This window comes from Callithrix jacchus, chromosome 14 (assembly GCF_049354715.1).
Source record: "Callithrix jacchus isolate 240 chromosome 14, calJac240_pri, whole genome shotgun sequence".
Lineage (NCBI taxonomy): Eukaryota > Metazoa > Chordata > Mammalia > Primates > Cebidae > Callithrix > Callithrix jacchus.
Genome location: NC_133515.1, coordinates 82,698,443 through 82,716,757, shown reverse-complemented (window position 1 = coordinate 82,716,757; position 18,315 = coordinate 82,698,443). Strand labels below are relative to the sequence as shown.

Genomic DNA, 18,315 nt, shown 5'->3' with positions numbered 1-18,315 from the left:
ACCGCTCTTTAACCATTTATAATGAAAAAAACTTAATCATGAAATAAAATGCAGTTCGATCAAATTTCTTTTTATATATTTCCCTGTACTTTTGTGTATGTTCTAATTATTTTGTAGCGTTACTTTTGTTTTTCAAGTTTAACAAACCCAGTGGAAAGCTGAACCACACCAAATACATTTTTAATAAGTTTGCCAGTATTTATTTTTTACCTATATACCAGTGATTCTTAACTGAGGTCGATTTTGTCCCCCAGGGGACATTTGTCAACATCTGGAGGCATTTTTGAGGAGGAATGTTACTAGCATATAGTGCATAGAGGGCAGGGATGCTGCTGAACATCCTTCAGTGCACAGTATAGCTCCCCACAGCCAAGATGTTTATGCAGCCTAAAATGTCAATATTGCAAGGTTTAGAAACTCTGCTTTGTGCCAAGTCCATTCCTATTATAGTTTCCTTGATTTCTCTTGAAGTTTTCCCTTAATTTTATGCTGTAAAATATGTTAGGTGACTACATCAATAAGTACTGCATAAATTTCCAGTAGAAATAATGTAAAAGTACCTATGTGTATAATCCAAAAACTTATGATATACTTTATTTAAACTCCTGACCAAAATGTGATTTTTTTATTTTGTTTTGTTTTGTTTTGTTTTGTTTTGTGACAGAGTCTCACTCTGTTGCCAGGCGCCAGGCTGGAGTGCAGTGGCACAATCTCGGCTCACTGCAACCTCCACCTCCCGGGTTCAAGCAATTCTCCTGACTTAGCCTCCCAAGTAGCTGGGATTACAGGCGCATACCAGCACACCCAGCTAATTTTTGTATTTTTAGTAGAGACGGGGTTTCACCATGTGGGCCAGATGGTCTCAATCTCTTGACCCTGTGATCCGCCCACTTCGGCCTCCCAAAGTGCTGGGATTACAGGCTTGAGCCACCATGCCCAGCGTGATCTTTTTTTTTTCTCCTTTTTATTCAACCCTGTATTTCTACCTTTTCCTGGGGAAAAAACTTAATAAATATTGAGACTTAATAAATACTGTATAAAATTTTCACTTAATCGATTTTCTTACTTAGAAGGAAAAAAAGGAAAATTTCCTACTTTGTAGGAATTAGTTTTTGCTCAGTAATTTGGTGTAATAGTAGTTTTTTCACAAGTTGCCTAATCATAATCACCAGGGAACTTATTTAAAAGACTGATACTGGATCTTTTCGTTAGAAATTATAATTCAAAGAAAAAGAAAAAAATAATAAGTTATAATTCGGCAGAAGTAGAGTCCCCCCAAGTCTCGCTTTATTAGGTATCCCAAGTGATTCTTATGATTAGTTTGATAAGACCAAATTTACAAAAGAAAAGACGACATTTATAGAAGTCAAGGAGTAAAGCAAAGATGAACATTCTTATTAAATTGTTTTTAACATTTGTAAGAAGTTTTACTATTTAACAAAATTGGTGGTTGATTTTTTTTTTAATTTTGTAAACACTGTTTTTATTCTGTGATATCCAAAAAGTTAATTGACTTGCTAATATACTACCTTTTGTCTTTTTTCCTTTTTTTTTTAAAGCTGTTTGGTGTGTTTTGGGCTGCCTACAGTGCTGCTTCATTGTTAGTGGGTGAAGAATTCAAGACCAAAAAGCCTCTTCTGATTTATCCAATCTTTTTATTATACATTTATTTTTTGTCTTTATATACTGGTGTGTGATCCAAGTTATACTTGGATAGAAAAAGATGGTGTTACATTTGTGTGTAGGCTGGGAATTCTTGCTGAAGGAATTGATGAAAACCTGTTGCTGGTAAAATTTTACATGTTCCAGATGGAAAGGGAAGTTTAAGTGCTTTTTAAAACAATTTTTTTGTATTTAATTAAGCAATTGCAGTTACCTGGGATTTTTGGGTCAGAATTTTAAATTCTGTTTGATTCTCCATATTCCAGCAAATAAAATACAAAAGGATTGTGTTTTTAAGATTGTGTCAATATTCACCTAAAAACTTGTGCCAAAAGCACCTGGATTGGTAATTACATTTCACTTGAAGGGTAAATTTGACAATGTCCTGATAATCTAAAGTACAATTTTTTTCTTTAAAATGTTTTCTCCAGCATCACAGATATATATTTATATTTATACATATATTTATGAAATAATTATTCACAAAATATATTTCTGAATAGCTTAAACATTAGGATATTAAATCTGATGCTTAAACTTTTTTTCATTTGGCCATTAATCTTTTTTGTTTAAAAATTTAAATTTGTTTTTAAAATTGTATATAATTTTTTAAACCTCACACATGCTTCAGTACTTTCTTGTTAAGAAATCTTAATAACTACTAAAATTGATTTTAATAGTTGCTGATATATATTTGGTTTGTTTGGGTGTACTTTTTAAAACCATTTTTGAATGTCCAAACATCTGATTTAAAGTTTCTGTTTATTTTTCTGTTCAAAGGAGCAAAAGGTATAATGAATATGGCATTCATTAAAATCATAATTCTGTACAAAACAGTAATATTTGGAGCATCAGTAAATATTTTTAAGTGGTGCTTCTAAATCATAAAAGTTGCAGAAAGAGACCTTCAAAATCTTGTGGTCTTGAACAATGTTATATGGAGTAGAAAAAAATAAAATACTTCCCACTTGTGTGTTTTTTTTTAATAGCACCATGCCCTGTATTACTTGATATTTTAACAAGTATCAGGTACTCTCTAACAAATGTACAGTTTTTGCTAAGGGAAATAGTAAGAAATAATTTTATCAGTGAAATTTTGGTTGCAAATAACTTCATAGGTTTTTAGATATGCCTTTAGTTAATATTACTTTGTAAAGTCTTTTAAACATTTTATTTATGTCTATAAAATAGCAAATGTCTGTTAACTGTTAGTAAATTATTGTATTATCCTTTCTGGTCTCATCTGGAAGAGTTTGCTGCTGTCCTCCATGTGATAACATGGCGACTTCTTGGTGTGTATTTCTTTAGCAAACTTATCCATCAGGAAATACCCAGCACCTCTGAAGCAAGCCTACAAATGAACATGTTATCAAGCCCACCCCTCTTCCTTTCCCCGATCCCAAAAGGAAAGAAAAAGAAAAACTGATTTTAAGCTGCAGAAAAAGTGTAGAGCACTTTTGAGCTAGAAAAATGTAGAAAATTATAGGTACTGATTTTTTTTTTTCAAAACAGATGAGAATCACCAAAGGGATAGGACTTCTAGAAGTTAGAATAACATGAAGTGATCAGGAAAAATCTAGGCCTACAGAAGCAGCAAATGTAAGATAAACATTTGTTATACTTCAGAAATTGCTGACGTTAGTACTTTGTTATAATAGAGAATTATATTTGATGTTCATAGTGTTGACCCTGGAATCTTTCACAAAAAGCTTGAGGGTCAGGACCAGGAGGTAGAATTTTACAGGCCATTAAATGAATGTATTTTAGGATCACCTCTATTAAAAAATGGTTTTTTAAAACTGTTACTGTTTTAAGGTATGAATTTAAAAAAAAATCACTTATATGGATCATGTTTACTCCTAATGATATAAGATAAAATTAGGTATTTTTGTTCTAAAAAGGTATTTTAAAATAGCATTTAATCTTGGGAACTATCTTATTTTAGGGTATCTATAAAAACAAATTACATTGTTTCAAACTCAACAAATACCATCTTTGTGTGCTAATGAGCAATAGTTAGAACAGATTGTCAGTTTAAAAACATGATTTGTAGATGTGTGCAAGACACAGTACTACCATGGCTAATAATGGTAAGATGACCATAACAATGTCCTCTCCTTGAATTTTTCATATATTTTCTGAGTCATACTGATTTTTTAAATCATGATTTCAAACGTAATTATTAGTTCATTAGAATTTTTGAAACAGAACTGGCCAGATAATCTGTGTATCCTATGTCTCTTCTAGTTGCGTGTGAGTAAATATGTGTCTTTTAAGTGTTACCAGTTATAGTACTCCTGATGAATGGTAATCCTCCAAAAAATAAGTAGGAGACATGCTTGCTTCTTTTTCAAGTTGACTGTTAAATAATTGAAAGTTTGATAAAAAATTAAAGTCTATATATAATTAAGCATAGTTTTAAAAAGTTTACAAAGATTTGTAAAGTTTAGGAACCATTTGAAACCTTATTTCTAAGGTCTGTAAGACAATTTTATATGTAGTAATGTGTCCATTTGCAGGAATTCCCCAAATTCTCATATAGCCATTGAGCACCCCAATCCAAAATTCAGTACTCCAGATAAGAACATTTTTTAGTGCCGATGTGATACTTCAAAGGAAATGTTCATTGGAGCATTTTGGATTTCAAATTTTTGATTAGGAAAGCTCAACCACTATATGTTTCTGCAAATCTGAAAAAATCTGAAACCTGAGAAACTCTGGTTCCAACCATTTTGGGTAAGGTACCCTCAACCTGTATTAATATATATAGACTTCTAAATTAGTGAAAATTTGCATTGACTTAAAATACAACGTAAATATTTTTGTTTAAGTATTGTTTAAAATTTAGTCATTTTTAAAATTTTTGATGTAACAAAACAGTGAATAAAGCTTCTACAACTTAATAAAAATATTTTTTATAGTCAAGAAAATTAGTTGAATATTTTTAAATATTCATTTTTGCTAGTGCACATTTTAGGCTTTAGGGAACTGTGACACTTGTTCTTATTTTTTTGGAGATGGAGTCTTGCTTTGTCGCTCAGGCTGGAGGGAGTACAGTGGCACAATCTCACTGCAACCTCTGCTTCCTGGGTTCAAGCGATTCTTGTGTCTCAGCCTCCCTAGTAGCTAGGATTACAGACACCCGCCATCATGCCCAGCCAATTTTTTTCATTTTAAGTGGAGACAGGTTTTCACCATGTTGGCCAGACTGGTCTTGAACTCCTGACCTAAGGTGATCCATCCACCTGCCTTGGCCTCCCAAAGTGCTGGGATTACAGGTGTGAGCCACCATGCCCAGCACCTTTGTTTTTAAAATAGTATCTTATTTTCATACAGTTCTTTCGGACTATGGTATCACATTCTGAAACAATTCTTAACAGAGCTAAAACTCACTCCCAACAATTCTCTGCACTGTCATATGTACACAGAGTAATACTGTTTTATTATTCTCCTTCATAAATGGTTTAATTGAAACTTTGAGCCTTATACTATAAAATTTCCCTTATAAACTGAATTACAGCCAGGCACGGTGGCTGAGGTCTATAATCCCAGCATTTTGGGAGGCCAAGACAGGAGGATTGCTTGAACCCAGGAGTTGAAGACCATCATGGGCGATAGTGAGAACCTGCCTCTAATCATCATCATCATCATCATAATTTAATTTTTAAAAACCTCTGAATTAGAAGTGCTCCATTCCTCATTTGTATACAGTCGTTCCTCTGTATACAAAGGGGATTGGTACTGGAACCACCGCATACCAAATTCCACACATACTCAAGTCCCACAGTCTTCACTGCAGAATCCAAGTGTACAAAAAGTAGGCCCATGATTTAAATGGGTTTTACATCCTGACACTACTGTTAATTTCAATCCTAGTTTGTTTCAAAAAAAAAAATTGTATGTATGCCTGGGTACAGTGTCTCACCTGTAATCCCAGCACTTGAGGAGGCTGAGGGGGGAGGATTATTTTGAGCCCAGGAGTTCAAAACCAGCCTGGTCAACATAGTGAGATCCCATCTCTACAAAAGAAAAATTAGCTGGGCATGGTGGCACTTCCCTGTGGTCCCAGTTACTTAGGAGGCTGAGGCAAGAGGATTGCTTGAGCTTTGGAGGTTGAGGCTCTGCAGTGAGCCGTGATCACACCACCGCATGCCATCCTGGGCCACAGAGTGAGACCCTGTCTCAAAAAAGAAAAAAAAAATTTTAATTGCATGTAAGTTGACCCACAGTATTCAAATTTGTGATGTTCAAGGTTCAACTGTAATTTCCTAGCAGAATTTTGTATGTTTAAGAATCTGTTGATACTCTTCAAGTAAATCCCTAAATTATAACTTTGACATCAGAAAGGCTAGACATTCTTACATTTTTGCACTGCAAAACATAATATATCAAAACTCCCATGCTGATTTGTTGTGGAATCGTGCCTGTGAGTAACCATGGCACTCCAGCCTGGGCAACACAGTAAGACCTCATCTCTTAAAAAAAAAAAAAAATACGGTCGGCCGCGGTGGCTCACGCCTGTAATCCCAGCACTTTGGGAGGCGGAGGTGGGTGGATCACGAGGTCAAGAGATGGAGACCATCCTGGTCAACATAGTGAAATGCCGTCTCTACTAAAAATACAAAAAATTAGTTGGGCGTGGTGGCGAGTGCCTGTAATCCCAGCCACTTAGGAGGCTGAGGCAGGAGAATTGCCTGAACGCAGGAGGCGGAGGTTGCGGTGAGCCGAGATCGCGCCATTGCACTCCAGCGTGGGTAACAAGAGCGAAACTCCGTCTTAAAAAAAAAAAAAAACAAAACAAAAATACATTCTGAAGTAAGTTTTACTTATGAATAAATACATTTTATTTATAACAAACTGGTGAAAATTTTAGACCCAACCATGTCTTTATGGTTACAGTGATACAGAAAGAAATGGTTTGTTCCCTATACACAGCATATGTTATTAAACGTGAAACTTAGGATTAGTTTTCTCCTTAAAAATTCTTTTGATAATGCTGAGGTTGCAGTTTGGAGTTTACGTTAGAGAAAGAATGTAGAGAAGATTAAGATGGCAGTGGTAAAATGTTTCCCTACTTTACATTTTATATTGGCAGTACCCTGGTTTCAACTTTTCTATTTTCAGCAAGATATTTGCAGGCTTTTACTTTGAAGATATTTGGTTTATAGTAGTCCATGCTATACTAATGTTGTTACTAAGATAATTAAGTTAGATACTAATATGAAAAAGTAGAATATTTGTGTAAATATTTTGAAGTTGTAATTAATGTATATACAAGTTGTTAATACTTATGACAAAAGGAAGCATTCTCTCCAGTAATAATTTTGTTAAAACTAAAATAATAAGTAAATTAAGTTCATCAAGAATAAAAACCTTGGTTTTTATGTAATAGTTGCCACTGAGCAATTTTTATTAAAAAACAAAAGTATTTACACAAGAAGAAGTGAAATTACACAAAATGATAATGGGGAGAAATTTCTCATAGTGATAAAGGGGAAAAGATAATGTAAAAGCAGATTGCTGCTGTTCATATAAGCACTTGTTGAAGAATAAATGATTACGTTCCATATTTTTTGCTCTATTTTATACCTCTCACTTTGGTGGAACTAGTTGTCTATGTAAAGTATTTTTTAAATAGTAAGCACCATTTGATAATAAAACAACCTATATGTTTTATAATCCTTATGGAGAATTATCTCCTATGATCATTATAGTCTCTTCGTGGAAAACAGTAAAAATACTCATGTTTATGATGACGGGCCTAGGTACTAAGTTTCTCAGTCTTTTTTTTTTACCAAATAGTACTTAATAAAATCTTTTACCTTATAAAAATATATTTTCAAAGTATGGTGCTAGTGGTGGCCTGAATAATAAAACATTGAGAAGAAACAGCATTTGAATTTTGCACTCTGAATGTGAAGTGACAATAGATATTAATCAAGTATTTGTTAACCCATGTACTATGCTGAGTGTAGGGATACAATAATATGCAAAAAAGACTCCCCATATACACACACCCTGACTTTAATCAGCTTATTTTGCTGGGAACTCAGCCAAATAATTTCACAAATTGTAAAACTGTTGCAACAAATGAGAAAAAGAGGCCTGTGATGGTAAGCAAGTAAATAAAAGAAGCCTTCCTTGAAGCAATGATGTGTAAACTGAAATTTTAGGGAAAAGTAAAAGTTAACTAGGCAAAGTAGGTAAAGAAGACTATTCCAGATAGAAGGAATTACAGTTTGTGAGTGCGCTTGGGAAAAATAAAAATATATAAAAAGAAAGCCACTTTGGCTGAAATTTAGTAGTTAATGAAATTAAACAGGTAAGTCAGCATCATACCTGACATTCTAGGCCATTCTTCTTTCTTTGTCAGAGCCGTTTTTTTTTTTTCTTTGAGATGGAGTCTTGCTCTTGTCACCCAGGCTGGAGTACAGTGGTGCAATCTCGGCTCATTGCAACCTCTGCCTCCCAGATTTAAGTGATTCTCCTGCCTCAGCCTCCCAGGTAGCTGGGATTACAGGCGCCCATCACCACACCTGGCTAATTTTTTTATTTTTAGTAAAGACAGGGTTTCACCTTGTTGGCCAGGCTGGTCTTGAGAACTCCCAACTTCAAGTGATCCACCCATCTCAGCCTCCCAAATAACTGGTATTACAAGTGTAAGCCACCACACCTGGCCTGTCAAAGCTTTTGAGTAGAAATATGGTATCAGAAACATGCTTTTTTTTTGGATGGAGGGTCTCGCTTTGTCGCCAGGCTGGAATGCAGTGGTGCGATCTCGGCTCACTGCAACCTTTGCCAGCCTCCCAGGTTTAAGCAATTCTCTTGCCTCAGCCTCCTGAGTAGCTGGGATCACAGGTGCCCACCTCCACACCTGGCTAATTTTTGTATTTTTAGTAGAGATGAGGTTTTCACCATGTTGGCTAGGCAGGTCTCGAACTCCTGACCTCAGGTGATCCATCTGCCTCAGCTTCCCAAAGTTCTGCAATTACAGGCATAAGCCACTGTGCCCCGCCAGAAACGTGCTTTTATTCGTTATTTTTATTTATTTTTTTTTTTTGAGACAGAGTTTCGCTCTTGTTACCCAGGCTGGAGTGCAATGGCACGATCTCGGCTCACCACAACCTCCGCCTCCTGGGTTCAGGCAGTTCTCCTGCCTCAGCCTCCTGAGTAGCTGTGATTACAGGCACGCACCACCATGCCCAGCCAATTTTTTGTATTTTTAGTAGAGACGGGGTTTCACCATGTTGACCAGGATCATCTCTATCTCTTGACCTCGTGATCCACCCGCCTCGGCCTCCCAAAGTGCTGGGAGAAACGTGCTTTTAATACTAAAGGCCAAGATATGCAATTATACTTTTGACATATATTCAACAGAAATGTGTGTACATATACCACAAGAGACATGTACAAGAATGTGCACAATAACATTATTCGAATAGCCAAAAATGGAAACATGTCCGTCAACATAGAATGGACAAATAATTTGTATAATTATACAATGGAATCTTATACAGCAATGAAAATAAATGAACTGGTCAGGCACAGTGGCTCACGCCTGTAATCCCAGCACTTTGGGAGGCCAAGGCAGGTGGATCACAAGGTCAGGGGTTCAAGACCAGCCTGGCTAGGGTGATGAAACCTCGTCTCTACTAAAAATAGAAAAATTAGCCAGGTGTGGTGGTGGGTGCCTGTAATCCCAACTATTCAGGAGGCTGAGGCAGGGAATTGCTTGAACCCGAGATGCAGAGGTTGCAGTGAGGCAGGAACACAACACTGCACTCCAGCCTGGGTGACAGAGTGACACTCCATTTCCAAAAAAAGAAAAATAAATGAACTAAAGCCACGTACAAGAACATGAAGAATTTTACTATTAAGTTGAGTGAAAGAGACAAACATAAAAGAATTTGTACTGTATTATATGACATTTGAACAGGCAAAATTAAGCTATAGTGTTTAGGGATGCGTACTGAAATGCAAAGTCCTTTAAAACAGCTTTAGCAATGTATAATTTACATACCATAAAATTCATCACAGGCCTGGCGTGGTGGCTCACCTGTAATCCCAGCACTTTGGGATACAGAGGAAGGCAGATCCCAAGATCAAGAGCTTGAGACCATCCTGGCCAACATTGTGAAACCCTGTCTCTACTAAAAATACAAAAATTAGCTGGGCGTGATTGCGCATGCCTGTAGTCTCAGCTACTTGGGTGGTTGAGGTAGGAGAATTGCTTGAACCCAGGAGGCAGAGGTTGCAGTGAGCCGAGATCGCACCACTGCACTCCAGCCTGGCAACAGAGCGAGACTCCGTCTCAAAAAAGAAAAAAGGCTCGTCCAGAGATAGTGAGTTACCTCAATTGATTGTTCACAGTCAGTTACAGATCGAACTCCTTGTTCTACTCTTTTTCCCTCCTTCTCACAACTGCACTTGACTAGTTAAAAAAAAAAGAGAGAAAAATAAAATTCATTGTAAATGCAGTTTGATTTTAGTAAATTTGTATAGCTGTACAACTCTCCACAATCAGTTGGCAAAGTAATTTTCATAAAAAGCAAGGAAGTGCCCACTGTAAAGTCTTAGTAGTTACACTTAATGGGAAGGCAGAAGGGCTGTGTTTGGAAATGGACAATGAGGACTTCTTTCACGGGTGTTTCGTTTTTAATAATTCATTAAGCTGTGTGTTTGTTTTATATACTTTCCTATGTATGTGTTACAGTCTGTCATTTTAAGTGTTTTTAAAAATTGTTTGAGCCAGGCTACACATTTAACAGTGAATTACCAATTTACATGTTAATTTTTATTTATCATTATGTCATAGCTTTCTTTTCATGTTATACAAACTCACAACCATCTCTTCAGAGAAATCTTTGAAAATTTAATTTAACCATGTGGCTCAGCTAATCTCTATTACACCACTGCTTATTTCATTCATAGTACTTAATACTCTGTATAATTTTTTAAAATTCCTTCACTATAATGCAAACTCTGTTAGGGCAGGGACACTTTCTGACATGTTGATCAGTGTAGCTGCAGTACTTTTGTTGAATTAATATGTGAATCTGGTAATTCAATCCTGAATCCAAACCGAGGTCCAGTGGATATCAAAACCTGTAGTCTTAATTATTAATCTTTCATAGAATCTTAAAGTTAGGCAAAACTTTGGAGATTATTTACTGAAGCTAATTATACCTCATTATACAGATGTAGAAACTAAGGCCTAAAACTCAATAGTAAAATTACTGAGCTACAAAGTTGGAATAAGGGCTTAAGTCTTCAAACCCCAAGTTTAGTGCTCTTTCCACTGCTACATGGAACAGCATTCATGCCACTTGGATAGCAACATTCCACCATAATCCTTCATATGGATAATAGATAATTGAAATCTTTCCTTTTTAATTTTCTTGTGAATTTCTTGGTTTGTCTTTTGTTTTTGTTTTGAGACAACATCTCAATCTGCTACCTAGGCTGGAGTGGAGTGGCATGATCATGGCTCACTGCAACCTTCACCTCTTAGGCTCAAGTTGTCCTCTCGCTTCGGTCTTCTGAGTAAGTGAAACTACAGACACATGTCACCACACCTAGCTAATTTTTTGTATTTTATGTAGAGATGGGATTTTACCATGTTGCCCAAGCTGATCTTGAATTCCTAAGCTCAAGCTATTCTCCTGCCTAGGCCTCCCAAAGTGTTGGGTTTACAGGTGTGAGCCACAGTGCTCAGCCTTTTAAATTCTGTTTTGCTTTAATTCACTCTTTGTTTTAGACTTGTAGTTGCTACACATTAATATTAAATAGTTAAGGCTCCAAGGGCTGTTGTTAGGGTTAAATGAACTAGTTAATTAATATAAAGAACATAGAATCGTTTTGACATACAGTAAACATTGGCTCTTATTATATTAGCTATTAAATACTGAAGTCATTTAGATCAGTGAAGCGAGTTTCAAGAATTATACTCAATTAATTATACATGATGAAGGTGATGTCAAATTGGTATAAAAAGATGGAATATTAAATAAGTGGGGATACTGTATCAGATAGGAACATATTTGGTTGCAAGAAACAAAAATCCTGTGATCAGTAGCTTCACTGTGAATTTACTTTTTCACATAATAAATCCAAGGGTACATAATCCATAACTGATATGGTAGTTTAACAGTATTATTAAGAACCCAAGCTCCATTTATCTCTCTATTCTGCCATCTTTGGTGAGTGGCTTTCATCTTCATTGTCTCAGAAAAGTTATTTCACCTCTAACTATTACATCTACATTTCAAGCAGGAAAAAGATGAAACTTAAGAGACCAAATTCAGCATGTCAGTCAAAGGTGTCCTTGTTTAAAATCTCTGGAAGCCCCACTTAGTGGCTTTCATCCATGTCTCATGGAACAGAACTGAATCACATGGCCACCACTTGCTGCAAGAGAGTTGGGGAAAGTTTTTTTTTTTTGAGATAGAGTCTCTCTCTGTCCCCCAGGCTGGAGTGCAGTGGTGTGATCTCAGCTCACTGCAACCTCCGCCTCCTGGGTTCAAGCAATTTTCCTGACTCAGCCTCTCAAGTAGCTGGGTTTACAGGTGCTCACCACCACACCTGGCAAATTTTTGTATTTTTAGTAGAGACGGGGTTTCACCATGTTGATCAGGTTGGTCTCTAGCTCCTGACCTCGTGATCTTCCCACCTCAGCCTTCCGATGTGCTGGGATTACAGGCTTGAGCCACAGTGCCTAGTGGGGAAAGTATTTTACACTGGGACATTCCAGCCCTGAGTGAAGTCAGGGATCTGTTACTAAGGAAGAATGGATGCCAGGTAAGTAAGTAGCAACGTCTGACAAAGACATGATAGGCCAGTCTGAAAAATATAAAACTGGATGTATACCTCACTCCTTATACCAGAGTACTTTACCAATACATGATGTATCAAATATTTTAAATACTGGAATAAGCTTCTCAAACAATCTTTGAAAAAATGGTGCTTTCAAACCATTAGATAAAACACAGAAGCCAAAGGAAAAGCGATCAAGACACTTAAAGACCTATCATTTTAAATGATTCTACAAGAAAAAGATAAACAACAAATTGGGGAAAAACATTTGTAGAACATATGTAGACAAAGGACTAATTTTCTTAATAAAAAAATTTATTAATCAGTATCTTTAAATGGACAGGAAATACATGGGTAATCATATATAATGTATGTAATATTAGTATTTATAAATCAATAAAACAGACTAGGGATATAAATCAGCAATTCAAGGAGAGGGAAAAAGGCCAACTAATATATGTAAAGATGCACAAATTCGTTTATGATTAAATGTGAATTAACAACATTGGCCTCTCGGATTGCCAAAACTTTAAAAGATTAATAATATCCAGTATTGGTTGGGATTATAAGCAGATATGATATTTCACTGATAGAGACCAGCATGACTGTCTCATTTGTTAAAATATTGAAATGCATCTGTGTGAATGGTAAATAGTATTATTGTAAGTACAGCAGCACTAAAATTAATAAATTATGTAAATATGTATTCATCTTTTGTGACAACTATTGATAACCTTTTTGTTGTAATGACATCTAAGAAACATTTGCAACATCTGCTAGCTTGGCCTGCATCATGGTAAATAATGTAGCTGCCTTGTGTATTCCCTATGAAGCATTCCTTGCTCTTAATGGTTGCTACTGCTTCTAAATATTTTTAATCTAGTTTTTTATTTGGTTTTGCTGTCAGTGCATTGTGATTCTTAGGTAAAAAGTAAGTAAAGTGGCCGGGTGCAGTGGCTCACACCTGTAATCCTAGCACTTTGGGAGGCCGAGGCGGGCGGATCACCAGGTCAGGAGATCGAGACAATCCTGGCCAACATGGTGAAACCCCGTCTCTACTAATGTACAAAAAAATTAGCTGAGAGTGGTGGTGAGCACCTGTAGTCCTAGCTACTTGGGAGTCTGAGGCAGGGGAATCCCTCGAACCTGGAAGGCAGAGATTGTAGCAAACTGAGATCACACCACACTGCACTACAGTCTGGCGAAAGACGGAGACTCTGCCTCAAAAACAAAAGGGTGTTTTCATATTTTAAAATTGAGAAATTTATAACAAATATTTGAAAATGAACACCCCGGGCCCGGCGCGGTGGCTCACGCCTATAATCCCAGCACTTTGGGAGGCCGAGGCGGGTGGATCACGAGGTCAAGAGATTGAGACCATCTTGGTCAACAACGTGAAACCCCGTATCTACTAAAAATAACAAAAATTAGCTGGGCATGATGGTGCAGGCCTGTAGTCCCAGCTAGAGGCTGAGGCAGGAGAATTGCTTGAACCCAGGAGGAGGAGGTTGCGGTGAGCCGAGATCGTGCCACTGCACTCCGGTCTGGGTAACAACAGCGACTCCGTCTCAAAAAAAAAAAAAAAAAAATGAACACCCCAAACTATTTGACACTATTTTCTGTGAATGCTGAATATATATACACACCCTATAGCCCAGCAACTCATATGTTTACCAAGTTACATATACAGTGCTGTGTAATGGAATTTTCTGCATTAATGGAAATATTCTATATTCTGTGCTGTTCATAAAGCTACTAGCTACAAGAGTGCTTGAAATATGGCTAATCCAACTGAGGTACTGATTTTCCATTTAGTTTTGCTTAAAGAGCCACATGTGGCTTATGGCTACTGTATTGACAGCAGAGAGTGTTCATTGCAGTATCATTCATAATTATATCCATTCATACCCAAAACTGGAAACGAACATAGAGAAATTACAGTGTATTCACACAATATGTGAAAGATGTATAACTGCACATAAGAATATGAATGAATCTCGCCCTGGCATGGTGGCTCACGCCTGTAATCTCAGCACGTTGAGAGGCGAAGGTGGGCAGATTGCTTAAGCCCAGGAGTTTTGAGACCAGCCTTGGTAACATGGCGAAACCCCATCTCTACAAGTAGAAAAAATTAGCCAGGCGTGGTGGCATACGCACCTGTAGTCCCAACTACTCGAGAGGCTGAGGTGTGAGGATCACCTGAGCCCAGAAGGTCGAGGCTGCAGTAAGCTGTGATTGCACCACTGCACTCCAGCCTGGGCCACAGAGTAAGACCCTGTCTCAAAAAAAAAGAAAAGAGCCGGGCGTGGTGACTCACGCCTGTAATCCCAGCACTTTGGGAGGCCGAGGCAGGTGGATCACGAGGTCAAGAGATCGAGACCATCTTGTTCAACATGATGAAACCCTGTCTCTACTAAACATACAAAAGATTAGCTGGGCATGGTGGCGCGTGCCTGTAGTCCCAGCTACTCAGGAAGCTGAGGGAGGAGAATTGCCTGAACCCAGGAGGCGGAGGTTGCGGTGAGCCGAGATTGCGCCATTGCACTCCAGCCTGGGTAACAAGAGCGAAACTCTGCCTCAAAATAATAATAATAATAATATGGATGAATCTCAAAAACATAATATTGAATAGAGGAAGACACACACAAAAGCATATACTTTATGATTCTATTTATGTAAAGTACAAAAACAATGTTAGCTTGAGTGGGAAGGAAGTAACTGAAGAAGGGTACAGAGATTTGGGCTTCTAAGATGTTTGCATGTTCTATTTCTTAATCTGAGTGCTAATTACATGGGTGCAGTTAGCCTGTGAAAAATTTATCAAGCTGTAGACTTATAAAATGTACACCTTTCTGAAGGGATATTATGCTTGAATTGAAGTTATAAGTTGGAGACTGCATCTCAAAAAAAAGTTTTAAGTTGGAAACACAGAATGAAGTGTCAGCAAAGTGTTAAGTTTAGCATTGTTTTAAATGTTGTAAATGTTCATATTTTTATACCGTGGAAGAACATGATAATGAACCATAGCTTGGCTTATGTCTTGAAACATCCTGAAATGTCTTTGATACTGTGCAAGAATTAATACAAATAAAACATGATTTTCATCTCTGAAATGAAAAACATGACATTGCAAGTAAAGTGAATGTTAAATGCTAGTAGTTATCAAAAATTGTGTTGAAAATGTTGAGTTTTTTTTTTTTTCTTTTTTTTTTTTTAACTCATTCTCCGTCCAGCTTTGTTCCCTTGCTGGTGAGGAGGGTTTTTTTTTTCTATTTTTTTTTTTTTTAAGATGGGGTTTCACCATGATGGCCAGGCTGGAGTTGAACTCCTGACCTCAGATGATCCACCCACCTTGGCCTCCCAAAGTGCTAGGATTACAGGCGTGAGCCACCACGCCCCGCCTTTTTTTTTTTGGAGACGGAGTCTTGCTCTATTGAAGTGCAATGGCGCAATCGCAGCTCACTGCAACCTCCGCCTACTGGATTCAAGCGATTCTTCCGCCTCAGCCTCCTGAGTAGCTGGGACCACAGGCCCATGCCACCATGCCTGGCTTTTTTTTTGAGATGTAGTTTCACTCTTGTTACCCAGGCTGGAGTGCAATGGCGCAATCTCGGCTCACTACAACCTCCGCCTCCTGGGTTCAGGCAATTCTCCTGCCTCAGCCTCCTGAGTAGCTGTGATTACAGGCACGCACCACCATGCCCAGCCAATTTTTTGTATTTTTAGTAGAGACGGGGTTTCACCATGTTAACCAGAATGGTCTTGAACTCCTGACCTCGTGATCTGCCTACCTCGGCCTCCCAAAGTGCTGAGATCACAGGCATAAGCCACCGCGCCCTGCTATTTTTTGTTTTTAGTAGAGACAGGGTTTCACCATGTTAACCAGGATGGTCTTGAACTCCTGACCTCGTGATCTGCCTACCTCGGCCTCCCAAAGTGCTGAGATCACAGGCATAAGCCACCGCACCCTGCTATTTTTTGTTTTTAGTAGAGACAGGGTTTCACCATGTTAACCAGGATGGTCTCGATCTCTTGACCTCTTGATCCACCCGCCTCAGCCTCCCAAAGTGCTGGGATTACAGGCGTGAGCCACTGGAGTCTTGCTCTGTTGCCCAGGCTGGAATGCAATGGTGTGTTCTTGGCTCACTCCAACCTCCGCCTCCTGGATTCAAGCAGTTCTCCTGCCTCAGCCTCCTGAGTAGCCGAGACTATAGGCGTGCACCACCATTCTCGGCTAATTTTTTGTATTTTTAATAGAGACAGGGTTTCACCATATTGGCCAGGCTGGTCTCGAACGCCTGACCTCGTGATCAGCCTACCTCGGCCTCCCAAAGTGCTGGGATTACAGGCATGAGCCACTGCACCCAGTCCTAGTGTTGACAGTGTTAAATGCATTTTTCATCCAAAAAGCAATCATGTTCATTTAAAACTCATGCTTTAAACAAAGATTTGCAATCATCAATGAGAAAATTAAGAGGATATATAAATGTTTCAGCAGTAAAGAATTTGAAATAGTGGGCCAGGTATGGTGGCTCACGCCTGTAATCCCAGCACTTTGGGAGGCCAACGCAGGTGGATCACAAAGTCAGGAGTTCAAGACCAGCCTGACCAACATGGTGAAACCTCGTCTCTACTAAAAATTTAAAAATTAGCTGGGCATGGTGGCACATGCCTGTAATCCCAGCTACTCAGGAGGCTGAGGCAGGAGAATTGCCTGAACGTGGGAGGTGGAGGTTGCAGTGAGCCAAGATCATGCCACTGCACTCCAGCCTGGGCCACAGAATAAGACATCGTCTCAACAACAACAACAACAAAAAAAAAATTTGAAATAGTGACTAACTAGCCTCCCAAAGTGCTACAGGCATGAGCCACCTCATGTGGCCAAAAATATTTTTAGAAATTTAGCCTTATGAAAATTATTTTAGCAAAATGTTAATTTTTTGTTTAGGTTTTCAAGAGGATATGTTTTATTCATAAATGAGTTTGACAAAAGCTAAAAGTGATTGAACATATAAAACTAAAAGCATGAAAAAAAGCCATAATTATTTAAGGAAGTACAATATGGTATTTGAAATAGAATATAGAGCCAACTCTAAAGAAGTTATTATCTAATAAAGTGTATATTAACATTTTTATATATTTCCTTTTGGGGATAGCTAATTTTATGTGTAAACTTAACTGGGCCACAGATTGCCCAGATGTATGGTCAAATATTATTCTAGGTATTGTTGGATGAAATTAACATTCAAATTGGTAGAGAGTAGACTGGTCTCCCTAATGTGGATGGCCCTAATCTAATCAGTTGAAGGCTTAGGGGAAAAAAAATGCTAATTTTCCCCCATGAGTAAGACAGAATATCTCCTGCCTGATTGACTTTGATTTGTTTTTTTTTTTTTTTTTCCTGCCTTCAGACTCAAACTGAAACATTAGCTCTTCCTGGATTTTGGACCTGTTGGTCTTCAGATTCACCTTGAAGATCCTGGGACTTGTCAGCATTTATACTTATGTGAGCCAATTCCTTATAATAAATATCTTTTGGCCATACAGGGTGGCTCACGCCTGTAATTCCAGCACTTTGGGAGGCTGAGGCAGGCAGATCACAAGGTCAAGAAATCAAGAACATCCTAGCCAACATGGTGAAATCCCGTCTCTATTAAAACTACAAAAACTAGCTGGGCATGGTGGCACGTGTCTGTAGTCCCAGCTACTTGGGAGGCTGAGGCAGGATAATTGCTTAAACAAGGGAGGCAGAGGTTGCAGTGAGCCAAGATCTCACCACCGCACTCCATCCTGGCGACAGAGCAAGACATCATCACCAAAAAAAAAAAAAAAAAAAAAAGG

The 18,315-nt window shown here is 37.9% G+C and overlaps 1 protein-coding gene across 2 annotated transcripts in view; it reads left to right on the top strand.

Annotated features, from left to right (window-relative positions):
• The window catches only part of YIPF4 (Yip1 domain family member 4), a 38,619-nt gene extending 20,599 nt beyond the window's left edge, over positions 1-18,020 (top strand). The window contains exon 6 of one of the 2 annotated variants that reach the window (XM_017964428.4): positions 17,886-18,020. In XM_017964428.4, coding sequence (XP_017819917.1) covers positions 17,886-17,948 — 63 coding nt within the window. In that variant the 3' untranslated portion in view covers positions 17,949-18,020. Of the gene's footprint in view, positions 1-1,559; positions 4,593-17,885 lie in introns of those variants that run through there. The other variant, XM_002757868.7, reaches the window with a different exon arrangement.
• Positions 18,021-18,315: the final 295 nt, after the last annotated feature.